General features: G+C 40.1%; 1 protein-coding gene across 26 annotated transcripts in view; it reads right to left on the minus strand.

Moving 5' to 3' along the window:
- The window catches only part of LRRFIP1 (LRR binding FLII interacting protein 1), a 111,992-nt gene that overhangs the window by 24,071 nt on the left and 68,433 nt on the right, over positions 1–19,488 (minus strand). For 12 of the 26 annotated variants that reach the window (XM_040602819.1, XM_040602817.1, XM_040602800.1 and 9 more), the window contains 4 exons: positions 17,895–17,951; positions 12,506–12,550; positions 11,470–11,535; positions 7,799–7,876 (listed from right to left, as the gene is read on the minus strand). The exons of 9 other annotated variants lie outside the window; for them this stretch is intronic. In XM_040602819.1, coding sequence (XP_040458753.1) covers positions 7,799–7,876; positions 11,470–11,535; positions 12,506–12,550; positions 17,895–17,951 — 246 coding nt within the window. The remainder of the gene's footprint in view (positions 1–7,798; positions 7,877–11,469; positions 11,536–12,505; positions 12,551–17,894; positions 17,952–19,488) is intronic. 5 more of the 26 variants (XM_040602803.1, XM_040602805.1, XM_040602806.1 and 2 more) reach the window with 2 other exon arrangements.

The raw sequence follows: 19,488 nt of genomic DNA on the forward strand, positions 1-19,488 counted from the left end.
AAGACAAATATCGGGGACCAGTTCAAAGTCTAAATAAACAGCTCTTTTATTGTTTCAGTAGTTAACTGGAATTTACTGATTCAGAAGAGAGATCCTGCACTAAAACTAGTCTAGAAGAAACAAAACAGCGCCAAAGTAGCATTTAGGAGTACAGAAAATTACCATGGATACAGACAGCTTAAATACTTAAAAGGAAATTACCGGGCAAAACCCACAAACAACCTGAGCAGATATCTTTCTCCTTGATGGGAACCATCTCTTCAACTTTTTCCTGCTCTGAAACCAAATACACAAGTTCCCAAAAGCAAAAATTTAAAATCAAGTGTTTTGTCATTATTCATTTTGCTGTTGAGATGGGAGGGGGTAAGGAAGTATGTTTCACCACAGATTCTTTTTATAAGTACCTCCATCTAAAATGGAACTAAGTGTAAAAAGGACTGAATGAAACAAAAAGTTCAACAGAACTCAGAAGCCCAGATGTCAACCTCTTCTGGAAACATTCAGCACCACGGTCAAGATGGTTTCCCAAAAGACTTCTGGAAAATTAACAGCTTCCCCAGATAAAGAGACAAGAGACAAAGGGAACAGTGTTTTTGAATTGGATGGAAAAAAAAAAAAAGTAAAAAATCAAGAGAGAACTGATTCTGGGGAAGACACGGGACAGTTGAGGTTGAGTTGGTGAGCTTCACTGAGACATTGAAAACATAATCAAAAACTACATCTCTTTCCAACCAGTTCACATTTGGCACAGGCTTTTTTTTTTTTTTTCTTTGAATCACACAGAGTAATATGTGTTATTTTTCATATTACCCATGGTACCCTATTAAAAAAAAATAATCCCAGGACTGAAAGGTACCTACTACAAATCAGCTTTTTACATGACAACTCATCTTATATCATAAATTCCCTATGAGTAGCATTAAGAAAATATAAAACTTAGGCTTTAAAGTAAAATAAGCCAGACTTAAAGCACTAGACAAACTTTGCAAGGACACTGAATATACAAAGTACTTAGGGGGGGACAGGATGGATGTCTCTGACTTTGGATGCAATAAGAGAGAAGGTCACTAATTAAGGCAGAGAATCAGTTCAGACCCAATAAACAAGACGGAGTGACTTTTGCAAACAGCTTATTATTTTCATGCCAGACAACTCCAAGTGGTGGATTTGGCAGCCTCCTAGTCTGACCAAACACTGTGTTGTGGCAGTGTAAATATTGGCATGTTACCACAGATTAGTGTATACACACACACATGCACAAATCTACATCCAGAAATTGACATACATCCTTTTGTGAAGTCTACCTTATGGGTTTCAGGGCACATCTCAAAATATTATTTTCCTTAAGCCATTTGCAGAATGTCCTCTATTTTCTGAAAAAATGTGCAATCTCAGCTTTTAGTAAGATAAAGAAGGAAGCAAATACTGAGATTGTTTTAATGATGCACATATGTCAAATAAAAGCTTCCATTTACAAAGGGTAAATTGCTGAAGACAATGTGGTGACACACACATACGGCGGACATTTTTACTCCAAGCACTCATAACCACACCTGTGAAGCTTGCAACACATTTATTGCAAAACAGTCTTTAATAATTCTCTACATCAGTGTCACCTTTAGTAATTAAAGCTATTAAGTGACTTCTAAACTTGAAGTGGTTAAAAAACCCACAACAACAAAACACCAAACCAAAAAACCCTTAGGAAATTCATTTTCCCTAGCGATGCTCTCATACATACATCCGTCTGGTGCTGTGAATGGAATACTCAGGGCACTTTCTCTTCAGACACAATAATCACCACTACCAATTTCTTCAACTATTAACATTTTAAAATTTAATCTGTTTTGAGAAAAGCCAGTTCCTCATTCTAACATAGCATCCTTTCATTACAAAGATGCTTCCTGCTACACAACACTTTTCTATGCAAAGAGTCAGTCTGAAAGAAGCAGCATTTAATTTTATGGTAACATGGCAGCGATACACCAAAAGCTGTAAAGACCGCCTTGCAGAAAGACAGAAGTCTATTTTAGATTAGTATTTTACACGGTTTTCAGTCCACTCGTATTCACAGTATCACTCCTTTAAAAAAAAATAATGAATTGTGCTCTCCCCAACAGCAGTCAGCCACCAGAGGGAACTCCAAGTTTCCAGCCTTCACCTGGTCCCTGACAAGCCCTTTGGCATTCGATCCAGTAAGAAATCAAAGAAAGCTCAGGAAAGATGTTTATATGTATTTGAAGTTGCGCAAAAATCTCGCCCAAAAGACTCACCTTCCATATTATCAGTCAATAAAGAATACTGTAACGATTAAACGGACTGAAAACAACCTCTCCACCTACACACTACCATAGTCAGCAAATCCCTTCACACAAATACAGCGGCTTTGGGACTTTTCCACATACAAATATGAAGGACTAACAGAATTCCTGCTAGAAGAGGGGATCAATAAAGCAATTCATAGACCTTTAATTTATAGAACATTATACCATTTTTCTTTTCCACAAGGGTATGGGTCTGTCTCTAATCACAAATTACCTTCCTCTTCACCAACAGTATGGGCAATTTGTACTTTAGTGCATAAAAAAGCAGGAAAAGGAAGTAATTTTCCAAGGAACTCCAGCACGCACAACTTTTGTTTTGGCAAGCGGAATAGGTTGCTCTCTGCAAAAAAAGTACAATGGGATCAGAGTTCAGCCTCTTCTGATAGTGATTTCGGAATAAGTCCAGAGCCATGTTACAAAAATGTCAGCAATATCAGGGGCTTACCACAGCTGGAAACTTAACAAGAGCAAAATCACCCTACGAGTCTATATATGGCTATATTGCCTATTTTTCATAGATAATAAAAACATTTCGGCATAATGCTTGAAAAAGCATTTCTCTCTACTCTGCAGTCAGCTAGCAGGTTAACCCTTGAAGCTCTTTACCACCGGTGAGTGTACAGGCCAAAAGAGAGCCCCCTCAGCACTATCACAGTGCATCCAACAAGATGACTCCCAAACTGAACCTACCAAAAAGAACAGACAGCCTGGGACAGTTAAGCATTACGCTCCAGCTGCAAGTAAAGAGATCTTTAAATTAACGGAAGAATCAAGACTAAAGCACAATTTCAGCTTCCAGCCTCCTAAAGAAGGCTAGAGAAGAAAGGAAATCTGAAACACTTGCTGTTCGATAGCGCCACGTCCTGTGCTCACGTACGAGAACAGTAACTTCAGCATGTTCAGTACGTGGCTCTCACTGCTCTGCTCCATCGAAGATCTCATACTTAGATCAACTTTCTCATAAAAGCAAGGGTCCTTTTTTTCTCAGTGACAAATCAAATTAAGATAATTTCCTGCTCTTAAAGTAGTACAGCACAGTTTGAAATGGAATTACAGCCCATACCAAAATAAAATTCTCGCAGTAGGTAGTGCTGAACGCAGGATGGTGCCTATATTAAAACTAGAATTAAAAAAAAGAAGTATTGCAGTCAGTATAACCCCTCCTACAATCCCCATCTTACCAGTCTGATCAGCTGGGCTGGGGCAGGCGGTAACACAGAGTTCCTTCGTGTTTTTCCAGTGAGAGCCACCTTAACACTAGCAATTAGCAATCAAGCCTTTAAAAGTCAGCAGGAGAAAACCACTGCTGAAATTTGTCAGGTCTAAAGTAGATTTGTCAGAAGTATCCTCACTCAGGAATGAGTGTTACGCCAAACGTCATTGCTTAAACAAACTTATCACTCTCTGAAATGCAAGTTAGCACTGCAGCTAATCCTCACTCTGGAGGGGCCGAAAACACACCCAGACTGTCAGTGGCTGGGCCAGGATACAAGCCTGCCATAAATCCTTTAAGTGTAGAGGAGAGAAGGCAAAACCTGAGCATGCTGATAACCGCTCCCATGAAAGTTCCATCTGTTACTGTCTTCATTTTATTACTGGCGAGAACATGATAAGCTTCTTCAAATGAAAAAAGCTATTTACAACTGTGCCTTAACGTACAACCTGAGGACTGCACACTTGCCAAGTGGCACTTGCATTTTCAGTCTTGCACTTTGTATGATCACGCTGCTGTCTCTAGCAGCCCGTCTGGATGGGCTGCAGGCCAACTGCTTGTGCTTGCCATTAAGAGTCAGCAGGGAGAGAGTTAATATGAGAGATCATCTTCTCAGGGTAGCGAAACATGTCCTCTCCTATTATTTTGCCTGCCTTTGCTCAGAAAGTCTTCAAATAAATACTATTGTATTCTGAATCCATTTCAAATTTATAGATAATTGTTTTTCACTAGTAGTTTAATTTAAGAAAACAATTCCAGCAATTTATATTAAACAGCCCATCTCAGCTAAAACATGCCACTAGCCCAGGCACAAGATTTAGCTCCATTTACACAGATGGGCCCAATGTTTGCTCTCAGTAGTCTTAAGATCTGTATTTTATATCAAGTATATAGGCTTTAATATTAAACTTGTGTATCTGCAGTAGCTGCAAGGACAGCAGACAATAATTACTATTGGGGATAATGGGAAAGATGTTGAAGAAAAATAATCAAACAGCAAAGTTCATGCAGATATAGTGAATTCTTAAAAATACATACAAAGATAAACAAATATGCGCACGTTGCATTTAAGTATCTTCCTAGCTTTTACTGTGTCACAAGCATGACAACACAAATAGAACAAACGCCAGCAAAGCTGTGCGCAGCAGGAAAACTACTGTCGCTTTTTGCACACTGTTCATTAAACAGTGATGGAAGGAGTAAACAAAACTCTTTAAAAAAATTAAGGGCTGCAGGCAGTGACAAGATACTGTACGCTTTAATTTAGAAAGTTAAATTGAATCATTCTCCATTCTCAATATATAATTTTTCATGAGTTAGCCAGAGTTGGGAACATTTCAATTTTGGTTTATGGGTATTATTACACAGAAAACACATGAAAATCATATTTAACTTCAGTGTTAAGCACTCATGATTACAGTACATGGATTTCGTAAACTATCATACACTCAAGTGACATAAGCATGCTGGAAACCCAGCTTTTCAACCCAACAGATACTTCCCCTTTCCTTCCTCCTCTATCAGCCATTTAAAAAATAAACTTGGAACCAAATCTTTATGTGTGTAAATGCCAGAATATATATATATAAAGCAGAATCAAGAAAGCATATGGCTCAATACATTCAGGCATGGAACAACTCGGTTTTTGGGGTTAGCAACAGTTCTACTGTAGACTCAATATAGATAAAACCAGCCACTTTTTTCCTCTTTTAAGTTATCGCCATCATCCAAGGAGTTCTTCATTCTTCTATCCAAGTAGATGACATTTCAGGTCTGTAGAAGCAGAAGCAATACACTGCTAAACCCACTGAGAAGACAGGGCGCTCTCAGCATCTTTACTGCCAAAATCAAATACAGAACTGAAAATGTTACCAAAACGCCTTGGAACCTTTGTTAGTAAAAAACAAGGCAAGTGATTCCTTAATGTAAGTTACAGGAAAAGGCACTGTCCGTTTAATACAGGGAAGGAAAAAAAATTACAAAAATAAAATCAAAGGGTGCTGCTGCATTGACCCCGTGTAGTAATTAGAACTTTTAAGAGCAATGCCACGCCGTTAACAAGGCCTATATACTACCTCACACTCAGAAAAGCAAAACCCCTGCCTGCAGTGGTTAGAGATCCACTATGGTGTTAACGCTCAGCTCTTCAAGGCCATGGAAATAACAGAAGCTCTTCACACTCTGCAATAAACCACTAATTAAAAAAAAAAAAAAAAAAGTAGTGCCTATAGCCTTCTTGCAGAGCAGATTCAGCCTGGCGCTGACACAGCTGACCATCTCCAGCCACTTGCACACAAACAGTCCAAAGCGTGAGCAGAGAATTAGAAGCCAAAAAATCCCCTATAGCTCCCCAGGAGGGGCAAGCTGCATTTTGTGATTACCGTAAGGAACTTGCATGAATGACTCAAACTGCATACAAAACCAACATCAATGTATGCATAACCCAATTCTTACACTTAAAACTTTCGTGGAATCCCTGGCTATTCTGATTACTTTTTGCTTTGGGGATAATTGAAATTCAGTTTGCAAAGCTATTTAAGAAGTATTACTAATGTAAGATACATACTGCAAGAACTTACAGCTCAGGGACTCGGGCTGAGGGACTAATTAAAATACTAATTTATTTATAGCTCACCAGCTGCCATATATTATCTGATGAAAACCCTTTAAAAAATTAAAACCATTTAAAAAAATAAATAATTTTAAAAGGTGGATGTACCCTTGCCTTTAAGATAAACACCAAAACTTCAGAGCATATGGCTCTGTTCTATCAGTTCCATTTTCTTTTGCTCCAGCCAATATATTCGGCTCTTTCTCAGTTAGGAGGACAGCGCTGGCTTGATGATCCAGAGGCTCACCAGTTCCCTGCCTGAAGACAAGAAGTAACCCCGCGTGGCGCGTTCAGGCACCCTTCACCATGGGATGCAGACCTACTGCACGGTTCTAATCATGGGAGAAAAATCCCCATAGCGCCCAGGTTTTTGAATCACAGGCTACGTTTGAAGGGGGAACCAGCATGCCAGGGGACATGAGATACAAAGCAATTCCTTAGTGCAGACCATGTGTGTTTACTGAAGAGGAACACTCCAAATGTTTGTGTTACAGCTTACTGTAGCTTCTCTGACTATCCAGATACTCTTTTTTCATTAGTCCTTACAGTATTTAAGTTTCAGCTCCTCAGCAAAGCAACAAAGGCAACAGGATGTTATGACTAGAGAAGTACATCGTGTGTGGTAATTTACAGTATAACCCTCCTCATCACTTTGTATCTCGGGGATGCAGTAGGCAGTATGTGACAGGTCCCAGGAGAACGAGCATATTAAGACTTCACCAGGAGGAACGCTTCCATGAAGCAAAGCCAGTTTACCGAAACTCAGTGCAACACTTCAAAACTCACTCTCCACGGAAGATTAATTTTGTTACAGAACAGTTTACTGTAAGCTGCACATTTCCTCTGAGAGACGTGCTACCACACTCTGCTATCACCACACTGTCAGGCTTTGCTCTGAAATTAATCAGGAAAGATATTCAGAGTTGTAAACAGCTATACGGAACATTTAAAAAGAGAAAGCAGCAATATGCTATTGAAAAAATAGAAGGCAATTACTTTATATCTGTAAAAAGCAGGGGAAAAACATAACTTGGTCAACTACAGTCACAGGGGCTGGATAAGCTTTTTAGCATTTGAGCCTTGTTCAGCCGTGACTGCTTAGGAATTCATGATGCTAGGCATGCTGAGTACACGTAATCCTTCTAGTGCTTCACCATGCTAAAGACTCAGCAGTGCCTGGCAATCTACAGCCCAACAAATATGTTCAAATCCAATCTCTGGATAGCCCTGCAGCTTTGCAGCAACACAACACCAAAATACTGCTCACTGTGGAGATACTAAACTACTTGAATGATGCAGTGAGGTTTAGGGTTTCCTGATTTTAATAACCAAACTAGCATCAACAACCCAAGCTTTTTCACAATAACCTTGCCAGCATGCTTTATGCCCAACTTAGAAAAAAATTAACATTGTCACTTGAATCCAAAGTGTACTTTCTATTGTAAAAGCATGTTCATCTGCGTAGAAATTACTTTTGTAATTTCTTGGCTGGTTCACCACTTCTTCGTCCTCAGCATTTCCCGGAAGGTCCAATTAACACCATACATAATAAACCATCTCAGAAGGGACAGTGCCCTCTTTGTACAAAAAAGACCTTGAAGAACAGAGAAATCAAGCAGTTTAGGGACAAAGAAAAATAGAGGAGCTCACCACTGGACTGGCCCGAGCAGAGCTGGCTCTTGAAGATGCCCGAGATCCTGAACCAAGGTAGCAGCTGTACTCGGAAGGCTGTTGCAGGTAAACCAAGAATAGCAAGCGGAGAAAAGAGAAAAGCATTAGAATTGGAAAGGGAAGTGAAAGAAGATTTAGAGCATTACATCTGAAGTTAGTTACAAAAATGGTTACATGCAGCTAGACAAAAGAATAGCAGTGAAAGTCAGAGAACAGACACCTCAACTGTTAATTTAAACATTAAGGCAAGTAGCAATTCCAGTTGACATACCAAGCAGCATCTTGATTCAATTCTTAGAATGACAGGATACTAATGATTTATTTATATATCTTAAGACACCAGTCACAAGTAAAGAACTCAGTCTTTACACAAAGGGCTCAATCCTACTACTCTTCAAGCACTCTGAGGTTCTCTGGTGAGCCACCTTCCCACATTTCCAACACTGCACATATAAAATGAATTTGTGCTCCACAGGCCAAAGCAAGAAACATCCATCTATGTGGTAATTAAAGTGAAAACTGAGATCAGCTCAGAGACTAAGCACCTCTCCTGCTTTTCCAGCACCTGCAGTCCTCATCTCCTGCCAAAGAAAGTATTTCAGTCTTTCTTAAAAAGCAAACATCTAAGCAGTGATGCAGAACAGACAGGGCTGACTTGTTGCTGACAAGGACAAAGGATGTGCCTACACTGTTTTGTTTCCAGAGGTTAAAACTCAGTGGAAGTAGAGAAGGGAAATGAAAGTTTAAAGCGTCAGGGAAACTGAACTAAAACTTATTTTGGAAATGCATTTTAGAATTATTCCCTCTATCTTCACAGATTTCAGAGTAGCAGCTTCACACTCAGTCTTGTACTTAGAAAGGTACATAAGCATATGTAAAAGGAAGTTTTAGATACATTCAGGAAAAAAAGGAATTAAAGAAGTTTTTGAGGTTTATCAGACAATTTCTGTATTGCTGCTGCCTCAAGGCAACTCTGAACGCAGCCTTTGTGAAGAGGCATGTCAATCCATCACATTTCATGGGCAAAAGCTCGTACCGATGTATGGGCAGGGGCAGCTCAGGGACAGGAACAAGCATGAGGAACTGCTCTGCTCAACAGCTCAGACTATGCTGCCAATAACCTTTATTAATTTATTTTATAGGCACTTAAGATTATTACTCGGATACAAACCCACTGAAATCTAAAGAATTACCCCACTTTTGAGATGCATGTACTCTGTCTTTTTTTAAGGTTTCTTCTATTGTTACCCTGGACTCCCCAGTTACACTGACAGCCAGGTCTTCCCCAAACTACTGGAAGACTGTTTCAGCATCATTAGTCACGCTAACAAAGCGGCACAGTATTAAATGAAAATTAAGCTTACAGTACTAATAGAGGATAACAGGGTAAGCTGGAAATAACATCAGCTACAGTACAACCATAAGCTTAGCTACTAGCCACAAAGCATTACGTTCCAAGGTATTCAGCCCTTAGCAAGCTCCTCAAGCAGGGCAGAACATGACCAAGCCATGTCCTCAGATGTCCTATATGAAGTGACACTGGCTTCATGCACCTGAACTACTGAGCTTCATTCCAGAGATGAGAATATGCACAGTTTAGAACTGTTGCACAAAGTCTACAAGTATTTTCAGTCAGACACGCCAATTCCTAAATTAAAAACAAAAAGCACTGAAGTAAATATTTAGATTTTGTTTTCTTATTAAGTAGTTCTAGCACAGAAGCCTTGCACCATCACTGCTGTTTTATGTTTAATGTAACAAGGATGTAAAATAAGTTTGAAACACGTGACAGGGAAAAAGTATTAACTGCTGATGAGTCCCATATTAACGTTTCAGAGGATCTATTTGTTCTATAGTTGTTCCCTGTGTATTGCAGGGCAGAATATGGAAGTAAGTGTCATTTGTTCGGTTAGCTGAGGCCAAGCAAAGCCAGTTTCAGCCTCATCCTGTGCATTCACCTGTCATCTGATCATCCAAAAACATTCTTTGGGGACAACTACCCAAATGGCAAACCTTCTACAGGTTAAAAGTGCTAGGAGGCTCAGAGACATGAAAATAACCACAGCTAGCCTAGTAATTGTGACAAGGCCATTCCCGTTGAGGCAAAAACCTCGTACTCCACTCTCTCATTATTACAGGCAACCATGCAACAGAAACTGGAAAGGCTGCATTATGCACAGGCTTCCAAATACCTGTGGCACCGGGTGGGATGGAGGAAGGGGAATGAGCAGCAACCTTATATTCAGTGTTCCCTGCTCATGCCATTAACAGTGGCTGATAGACTTGTAAACAGTGTTTGGGCTCGGAGCCCACTGTAAATGATTTCTCTCAAGAGAAGTGTATGGTCGGGACCTCCAAGAGACTTATCTCAAAAAAAAGAAGACATCCCGTACAAACAAAGGGCTGCAACCAGTTCAGCACAGCCTCAGTGACAAAAGCACCGAATTGCAGGCTGCCACAACAGGATAAGTATCAATGAATTTTCCACAGTAGCCAAACGAAAACAAGGCACAATTGTGAAACAGTGATCTGAAGCTTAACGTCAGTAGCAGTAAGATGCACAGCCCAATTAGTGAAATCAGTGTGATCGCAAGAGAATAGCATAGCCCTTTAAAGACTAACAAGTGCTTAGTAAGCATTCTTGAAAGTGTTTCCTTCTCCAAGCTAGTAAAATGTAACTTCTAAGGTTAAATCAGTATCAATGCTTTGTCTTGACACTTTTTTTCTGTTAGGTCTTAGGTGGTGGTGGTTTATTTGTCAGGCTGTTTGGGGTTTTTTTGTTTGACTGGGGTTTTTTTTGATAATCAGGGAAGATCTCAGACAGAATCAGCAGTGGGCCCACAGAGCAGAATCTAAAAATCAAAGATGACTGTGGTGTTTTGTTTTGGTTTTTTTTTTTTTTTTTCCTCCTCTCCAGGCCGTTACAACAGCAGCAGATGTACTGCCTGGCCCAAATGCTCACCACAACGCAGAGGCCCCATCTGAGAGGATTTTCTGCCTTCTGATCTGTAAATAGAGTCCTGCAGCTGCTCTTTTTTTGAAAGAAAACAATTTATATTGTCATTTCTCATACTGTTGCTCCCCATAAATAACAGAGCCCTCCACTCACAGGAGCATGTGTTTTGAAAACATCATCACCAGTCATCCAGACCTCACTACAGAATATAAACCCAAGAAATAAAACAAAGCAAGCCATACATTCACAAAAATCCTTTACTTCATACTAGCAGGTAAGTGCTAATGTAGATGTGAATTACTTTTTGTTTGTTTTAATTGTATTCTCAGTTTTCAAAAAAAGAATTGCATCTTGGTAAGGGAAGGGACTTTATGTACTGCCTCTCCAAAGTGTTTTATCTGCAAACCAAGAGCGAGGCAGAGCTGAATTCCCCTCGCCGCAGGGCTGGGCTCTGTCAGTGCCAGCCAGAGCTGGTCTGCGCGAGGCCAGGCACTACAGCAGTAGATAAGTCATGACTCGTTATTTCATGGAAGCTCACGGAAATGGTGCTCATACTTTTGCCTACAACAGCAGGCTATAAACCTCCCATGGTCCATCTTACATGTTCCTCAGCCCAGAAAAGGCTGCGTTCTAGTACACACAGGTTACTGGAGGACAGAGACAAGACAACAGGGAAATGCAGAAAACATCTTACAGCACGAGAACTAGAGGCACTATACCGACGACTCCCACTGTAAACGCTCTCGTCATACACAGACGCCTACAATTAAAAGACAGAGTCAGAACAGGACTGGCAGACCTAGTTTCTGGTTTCAGTCCAGTGAATTACAAACTCGCAAGGTGCAGCACGAAGGACATTGGAGAATAAGCAGTATGTGCAAGGACAGGGACATCCGTATGCAACCACAAGCAACATGCAAGTGAAGATCTAACACAACCTGAAGTCAGTGAGCTAGGAAATGCCACGAGGCACGTGCAAAATCTGACACACACACACACCCCCTCAGTCCATCACATAGTCATGCATTTCTAACCGTTCTCCCAATCATCAATTCAACAGTTCGTACTGCCTACCAACAAAATGGTTACATCAATTCTTAAATTGTTCAAATCTGTTTAACCTTCATTTCTGATGCTGGCAATATGGGGAAAAAACCACACCTGATGAACTTCACTTACTAGCCAGTTTACTAACTTAATAAAAGAGAGGAGGAAGATGCACATTTTAAGACTGGCTCCACTTTAGCATATAAATTTGTGGCTCAGGAAACACCGAGGGAGTAGGAAACTCTACCTTTAAGCTTTGAGAAAAAAAATCTGAGCTCACTTTGAAGTTTAAACACAAACGGTGGAATTTGGCTACAAAAAATTTTAAACAGATTTTTTGTTAGTTGTTACACAACCAGCAAGAATTGATGTTGCCTCTCTCTGGCCCACTCCTGCACGTTGTAGCTAACACACCAAAACAATCGTCTCCATCCAGAGAGAAGCCTGTGGCAGCATCACAACCCCACAAGCAGTGGTTGCACAGTTCCAACAGGAATAAACAGAAGGATCATCAGCAAATCCAGGTCTGTACGAACACCATTGCACACGTGCATTCAGATGCATCAGACACCAGAGTGTGAAACAAATGGACCCAACGGGAGCTACAGAGGTAGGAGACAACATATGCATGGCTGAAGGTGAGTGGCTTTGGCATTTGTGTTTAGAGCATTAGTACAACAAACCCTGTAACTTCTGGCTGGCAGGGCATCGCTGTACAGCAAGGAGGGCTGAGGAAAACAAGCACAAAACTTTTTTGCATAGAAAATGAAACCAAAAAAAGCGCCTACAGCAGAATTAACCATCTTGATAAGAGGTTAGGATTATTAAACTACAACAGAAGGAAACCCAGCATAGAGAATATTAGTCATCTGCACCATAAAAACGTTAGATCTCAACTCCTAAAGACTAAGAATACCAAGCAGACACATGCATTTCCTACAGGAAGGGAGGACACGACAGTATGCATAAAGCAAAACAGCATTATTTAATTTTAGGTTGTTAAGTTGTTATTGTCGCACACACATTCATGTGTAACAGCCAGAAAGGGCGTTTCTCACTTCAACCAAAGGCAGAAGAGCAGCTACATACAAAGACAGAAGTGTTTTAAGATACACGTTTTAAGTGTTTCACACAAGTGCAAGATCATCTCTTGTGTATTTCATTATTAAACAAAAATGCAGAGAAAACCTACATAATTCAGGACAAAATTATGAGTTCTTAAGTCAGAGCACCATAAAACAAATTACTTTGCTGTTAGTAATCATCATTCACAATACGCAGCAATCAAGTTCAGAGCGCGCAAGCTGTTATCTGGCATCATTAGGTGCAAGAGATGCTCCAGCAGTGGTCCCCAGCCCACAGCTTGCAGGCAACAACCTGCTGCAAGTCACCCTCCTCCTCCACATCTGCAGTGCCCCATCGCCGGCTGCCACAAACACCAGGCGACGTCCTCCTGCAGCTGCCCATCGGGAACAGGCTGCGGACCACTGCTCCAGCACTGCTCTGATAGCACCTGACTGGCTATCTGACTGGCCCACACACAGAGGACAATCCAACCTCCCAGGTGATCTTGAAGCTTCAGGGGTTTTTCTTCTTGCAGCCTGTGAATTCTTTGCTTGCAATTTCATTTTATGCAGATTAGATTGTCTTAAGCTTGCTACACTGACACAGTGAGCAAAGAAGTTGCCTCAAATGGAAGAGAGTCATTTCCCTTGTTTTGCCAGACCAACTGAGGCCAAAAGCAAACAAAGTAACTGTAGGAAAGGGAGAAGCAGCAAAGGGAAATTAATTGTGCTCATTTTAAAACAGGTTTCCATTACTCATTACCATCTTAAAAGGTCTGGTTTGGGTTGGCTTTTTTTGTTTGGTTTGGGTTTCTGGTTTTGGGTTTACTGGTTTTGTTGTTGGTTTGGGGGATCTTTTAAGTAAAAAGAGCTACAGAGGCTCTTGACAATTGGTCCAAATTAATTCCTAAGGACAAGAGGTTGTATTATCCAAATGAAGTTAGAACAAGTCCAGGCCAGGTAAAGCCAGAGGGCAACAGACCCAATTTCCATTTTGAGAAGAAGGTTGAGATGTGGAAGCGTAGCTGCTGCTGTTGTGGAGACCCAGATCTGAGTAGTATGAAGCCTGCATCAATAACAGACAAAAAAAACACCTTAAGAACTTGGCTGCGCAACATAAGAACCTTCTGAATTCCTCTAAATGGGAAGCAAAAAGTAAATTAGGTGATTACAAACTGCAAGGGATTAAAGTGGTCACAGATGCAAAAAGAAGAGGTAACTGCATTAAAGGTACAAGGATGTGTGAAAATCGTGTGCCCTTTCTATTTGTAAGGTAGAAGTTTACTTAAATATACAAAAGACCTTTCCTCTATCTCTACAGCATCTTATACACAATACCCCCATTTGGTTTATTTTCCACTGAAAAGGTTTCAAACCCTCACATTCCCTCCTCCTCTCTCATTGCTTATGGCCCAACGAGACAGTACGCTGTTGGGACATGGTTTGTATGGGACTTGGAAGACAATGGACCATACTTTCAGTAGCACATATGCAATTTGTGCACCTATGTTTCATCCTAACTCTAGGTAAGTGAAGCTGTATTAACCAGCATATTTCCAGCTTCTGCAAAACAGAATAGACAACATTTACAAGATGCTGGAAACCTTATTTTCCAGACTTAAGTTCAGAATAAATGGCTGCATCACAGCTTCATACCTTAAAAACCCAGGCTCCTGCCTTAAAGGATTTATTTATTTTCATGTGCAGTCCCGCTGCAGCAGATGATAGAGCTAATTGCCACTGCCAGGTGTGGCAAGACTGAATGCAAAGAAAACTTTTCTGTAAGAAGTGAGACTGTCTACATTAAACGCCTTCTTTTATGCAGCTTCTTACCTAGCATCTAGCCAACCTTGTACTTCCAGTCCACCTATTTGGTCTCCCCGAGAATGGGGAGATCTTAATTCAACTTCAAGTTAAATACCAAAAGAATCAATAGTGACTGACTGACAACTTCAGTGGACTTAAAATCACCTTTAGCCTCTGAAATACTACCTTATTTACCTAGCCTGGTACACAGTATCTCCATTCACCCGCCTCAGCACCTGTACTGGAGTGCAGGATGCCAGCTCAGCTTTTCTGCTGTCGTGTATTAGCTGTGAGAATTTCTGCTGCACAAACGCTTCAACACAAAGCAGACACGTAGGGCTTCCCAGGGTGCAGGAAGGCTGACAGCAGTAGGATATTTATAATATTGAGTGGAACTCAGTATTTCAGCTTCTAAGAGCTTTAGAAAAAGCACCCGTAGATGTGCTACATGTCTAAAGAAAGGCTGCAACAACACATTATGAACAACTTAAATTGTTATAATCAGCTGGTTTTAATGTGCAGAAATATTAGATGTACAAATCAAGGTCTTTTCAATGCAGATTGGAAATCCATGTAAGCAATTATGCATCTTTTGGAGCCAAAGAAAATACATACTAGGAAGCCTTGGTATTTTCCTTATTCTCAGAGAAATGGCAGCCTAAAAGCACATTTTAAATGTGATACAATAGTTACTTTGCCATGCCAGGAACGGATGCAGCCCTGAGCCAAACGGGCAGGGTATAAAGCCACGCCAGGAAGGCGTGCTTAGGAGCGAGCCCAGGCTGCCACAGCCAGCGTGCAGGGCCAAGGGAGGAGACGTTACCTCCCTGCATCCCCACCCTTGTGGAATGACTTCTGTGCTCACGCAGTCTCCTATAACTAGCCCTGCGATAACACGCAAGTTGCAAAGGTATTTTCAAAGCCTCCCAGGCACTGTTTAGATTCCTTATTTCCCCATGGGTGCGTGCATGCTGGTGGGAATGGTTGTTCGGGAAGATCTGCATGCCTCTACCTTCTGTGCTACACTGCAGAGCTCTCCTTTTACAGCTGTTCTCTAACACTGTACTTCTCCCGTCATTTTTTGTGGGGGTCCAGACAACCAAGATACTCTGCTTCCAGTAGTCAGCAATTACTCAGCCTTCTTACAAACCCTAACTAACCCTTACATCATCGCTATAAACTATGTAGGTGTTAACTCCATTTAAAAATGAGGGATATCTGTGGCAACTTACAAGTAACTTGTTTGCTTTTCACACTGGACTTCTGTCACTGCAAGCAAACAGATCTGTGGATAAGACACAATACCACAGGTATATGCTGAGGACAAACCCAACCTCAAAAAAAAAAAAAAAGTAATCTTTCTGCTTCTTTTTTCCTGATTCATATTTAAGGAATCAACCTGTGATACTGCAAGTACAGTGTATGAAGGCTGATCTCCATGTAGACATGGCTCCATTTTGTGACTTAAAATTGGACACCTATTTTGGAAACGGCTATTATCAGCAGACTCATCACTTCCTTGCTGCACTGAAGAATTTTCCTCCTCTTAGTTTTTCATTGTCACTCTGACAATCTTTATGTTTAGGTTTGGAGGTTTTGGAGAGAGTGTTGCTGCAGGTGAATGGCAGCAAGACTGGCATCAACTGGTTTTGGAGTTTCAGCTATTCTGTTTCCCTAAACGTTCTTCCCCCTTCTAAGCAATGATTACTCTAAATTACACTTCGTAATGAAAGCCACAAGGAACTAAAGATGTTGCCATAATTATGCTCTACACAGACTAAACTTCCATGCTGCAAACCCTAAAACCAAGATGATTTAAAATCATTTAAATGGAAACCAAACAACTTATTTTCCCTGGATGACTTTCTTACAGATATTTTGCTCTTCCTGCAGCTCTGGAGTATGTCATTAAAGACTAAGAACATAATTTGTCAGAAGTACTACATAATAAAGTTCCTTGAACTTGTTAAGCAGTTCAGCAAGAGTGCCAACAACAGGACATACTGTTTTCTTATCGGTTTAAGCAACAGTATTTCATTGTCTCTTATCCATATATGCAAACTAAATGCATAAAACCCTATGGAAGAAACAATTTTAAATGGACATGAAATATAAGGTCCCATTTCACTATTTATACAAGTGCCTGCTTAATTTCATGCTTACAAATAGCTCATTTAAGTCTATCTCATGTTTAGCATGTATTGCTCAAACACGTAGCTAAATGGAGTCTTAGAAGTAATTTACTTTTCCCCTAAACACAGAGCTTTAGTCTGCATGCCACTAAATTGCTTTAGAAGCTTAATAGCATAAATATCAACAGGCTCTGAGCTTTTGTCTGCCTTTGATAAAATAAAAGGCAAGGAAAAAACTGTTCCCTTCCCTGCCTCCTCACTCAGGCTCCACTTGAGACAATACCTTTAAATAATTTGCAAACCCCAATATTTAACAAAGCAGGACAATTAATTCCTGTAATTGACACAAAACACTGTGCTGGAACAGAAAGGAACATTGTGACCCACATACACACTATGGAGTCAGTTAATAATTAAGCTTTTTTTGACAAGAATATTTCTAGAAATAGAAGTACATCAATGGTAAGTAGCTAAGCAGCAACACTTGTTCACCTCTTTGGGAGTTTCAAGAAATCTTAGGATACAGTTTATACAATAGGAAAGAAAAAAAGAAAAAAAAAGGTATTTAGTTAAGCAAACTTCAAATAAGCAGCAGACATTTGGGGAAAATTCAAAATCCAAAGTCCACTTTACAAATGCAAATCCCAAGACATGGACTAAATTTTTGGTGAAGCTTGGGAGTTTCAGTGTTGGATCACAACATGAACACGTTACACAGGCTGGAAAACAATCATTCTGTTGACCAGCACATGGGAAACCTCCATGCCAGGTGCTGCCAAACCAGTTCTTGTCAAAATGTAAACAAAACTGGGTAAAAGTTAAGAGTGAAGCATTTCTGGCTTCCAAGTTCTACTTGTACCAAATTCAGAGACTTCTCTTCCCACTCATGGCCTAATTTTTAAATTTTTTTTAGATGGCTTATTGCTGCAGCTCCACATCTGACAAACTGCAAAACCCACAACATGCAAGACAGGAAAAACCTGCTTTACCACAGAAACGAATCTGCTAATTAGCTTTAATCCCATTAAATAGAGCAATAGATTTTATAGCAATATAAATCATCTACTAACCCTGCTAGATTTTCTACTCTGGGATGATCCATACACATCTTCCTCATAACCATTGGTCTGTTATGGAAGGCAAGGAAAAGGGAAAAAAAGGAGAGTAAAAAATTGATGCAGACCCAAAAGGAAATTTTTAGCAAAAGTCATTACTTATGAAAAGCAAAGGCAGAGAGAGAACTTTTCAAAGATACACCAGGTACAGGAGAAGTGCAGGATTAGGTCATGATTTCAAACATGAGGACATGAACGTTTGTGTGCCTGTCAGTACCTGTATACCAGCCAAAAATGTCAAGGATACTCCTGCTTGCCTTTTCTGACCCCTTTTTTTCTTGTTAAGAAACACCTTTGCTTCCCCTATTATTACTGCACTAGAGCACCTGTCTCTTCAAACACTGTGAAGGGAATACAGAACAAAAAGCGGGCAACAAGTGTGATGGACTATGATAAAAGAAATTTATCACTGTAGTTACTTTTACCTCTGGCAGCTAAGGCATTAAAAAGCAACAAAATGTAGCAGAAGAATAAATTCTACGTTTATATTTGAGACATTCAGTTTAGTAAACATGCAACGCTGTATGAAATCTCTTCTTTTTAGCTTTCCCGAATTACATCAACATTAAACCCAGACAGTGACCATCTGCCATATCCTGGTATTTTGTGTGGCAGTCCAAAGACTTAAGAAATTTCAGTCAGTTCAGCTGTCCTCCATCACACTCAATAGCCTGCCTCGTTGTCATTAAGATGTTTTCTCTTAAAATGAGGCAAAAAACCAGGCTCAGAAGGAGCGTTTCACAAGCACGGTCAGGAATAAAAGAAAATTATCACTACAATGCAGTTTTTAGTCTGGAAACATGGTGTTCAAGAAAAAGAGGATAGACGCAGAAGTCACCTCAATCAATACCATTAAAAGCTCAGATTTCTCAAGTAATTCACTATTCTGGTATCACTACACAACAAGGCCTGCTTTAGCACTCTGTATTTGGGGTGGTATTTTTAGTGGAAATTTAATTAGCATTTCTATTAAGTTTTGAAGTCCAAGTTTTAATGCATTCCCAAAATGAAAATCCTCTAAACCCAATCTGAATCAATTTTCAAACAAAATATTCATCATATACTACACCGGAGCTTCCACGGAAAAATTAAACAAATTATCTTAGAAACCAGTTTAGACACAAGCTGGTAAAGCAACGTCTGGGAAAACTAAAGATTTTCTACTGAAGTGCAATATTATCACTGCAAATGGAAGGCCAACATCCAGTTTCTTTTTTCAGGAAGAACTGGTTTGAAATACTGCTATAGCCTTCTCAGGCTATGCACCTTGGCTTCTTTCCATTTTTTTTCCAGCTCTTTGAATTTCTTTAATACTTTCTTGAAGAATGGTTGAAAAATCTTCAGCAACTGAAAGCAACACTCCAGCTGCAGCCCCAACAGCACCATGCAGACCAATTACCTTTCATTACTACACTGAGGAATTGTTTGCCTTTTTTTCAGCTATGTAATATTGACTGAAAGTAACCTTGGATCATTATCTGAGCCACTCCTATGCAGAATTCCTTACTCTGTAATAGTGTATTTACTTTTTCCCAAATGTGGCATTCTT

Source organism: Falco naumanni, chromosome 8, assembly GCF_017639655.2.
Source record: "Falco naumanni isolate bFalNau1 chromosome 8, bFalNau1.pat, whole genome shotgun sequence".
Classification (NCBI taxonomy): domain Eukaryota; kingdom Metazoa; phylum Chordata; class Aves; order Falconiformes; family Falconidae; genus Falco; species Falco naumanni.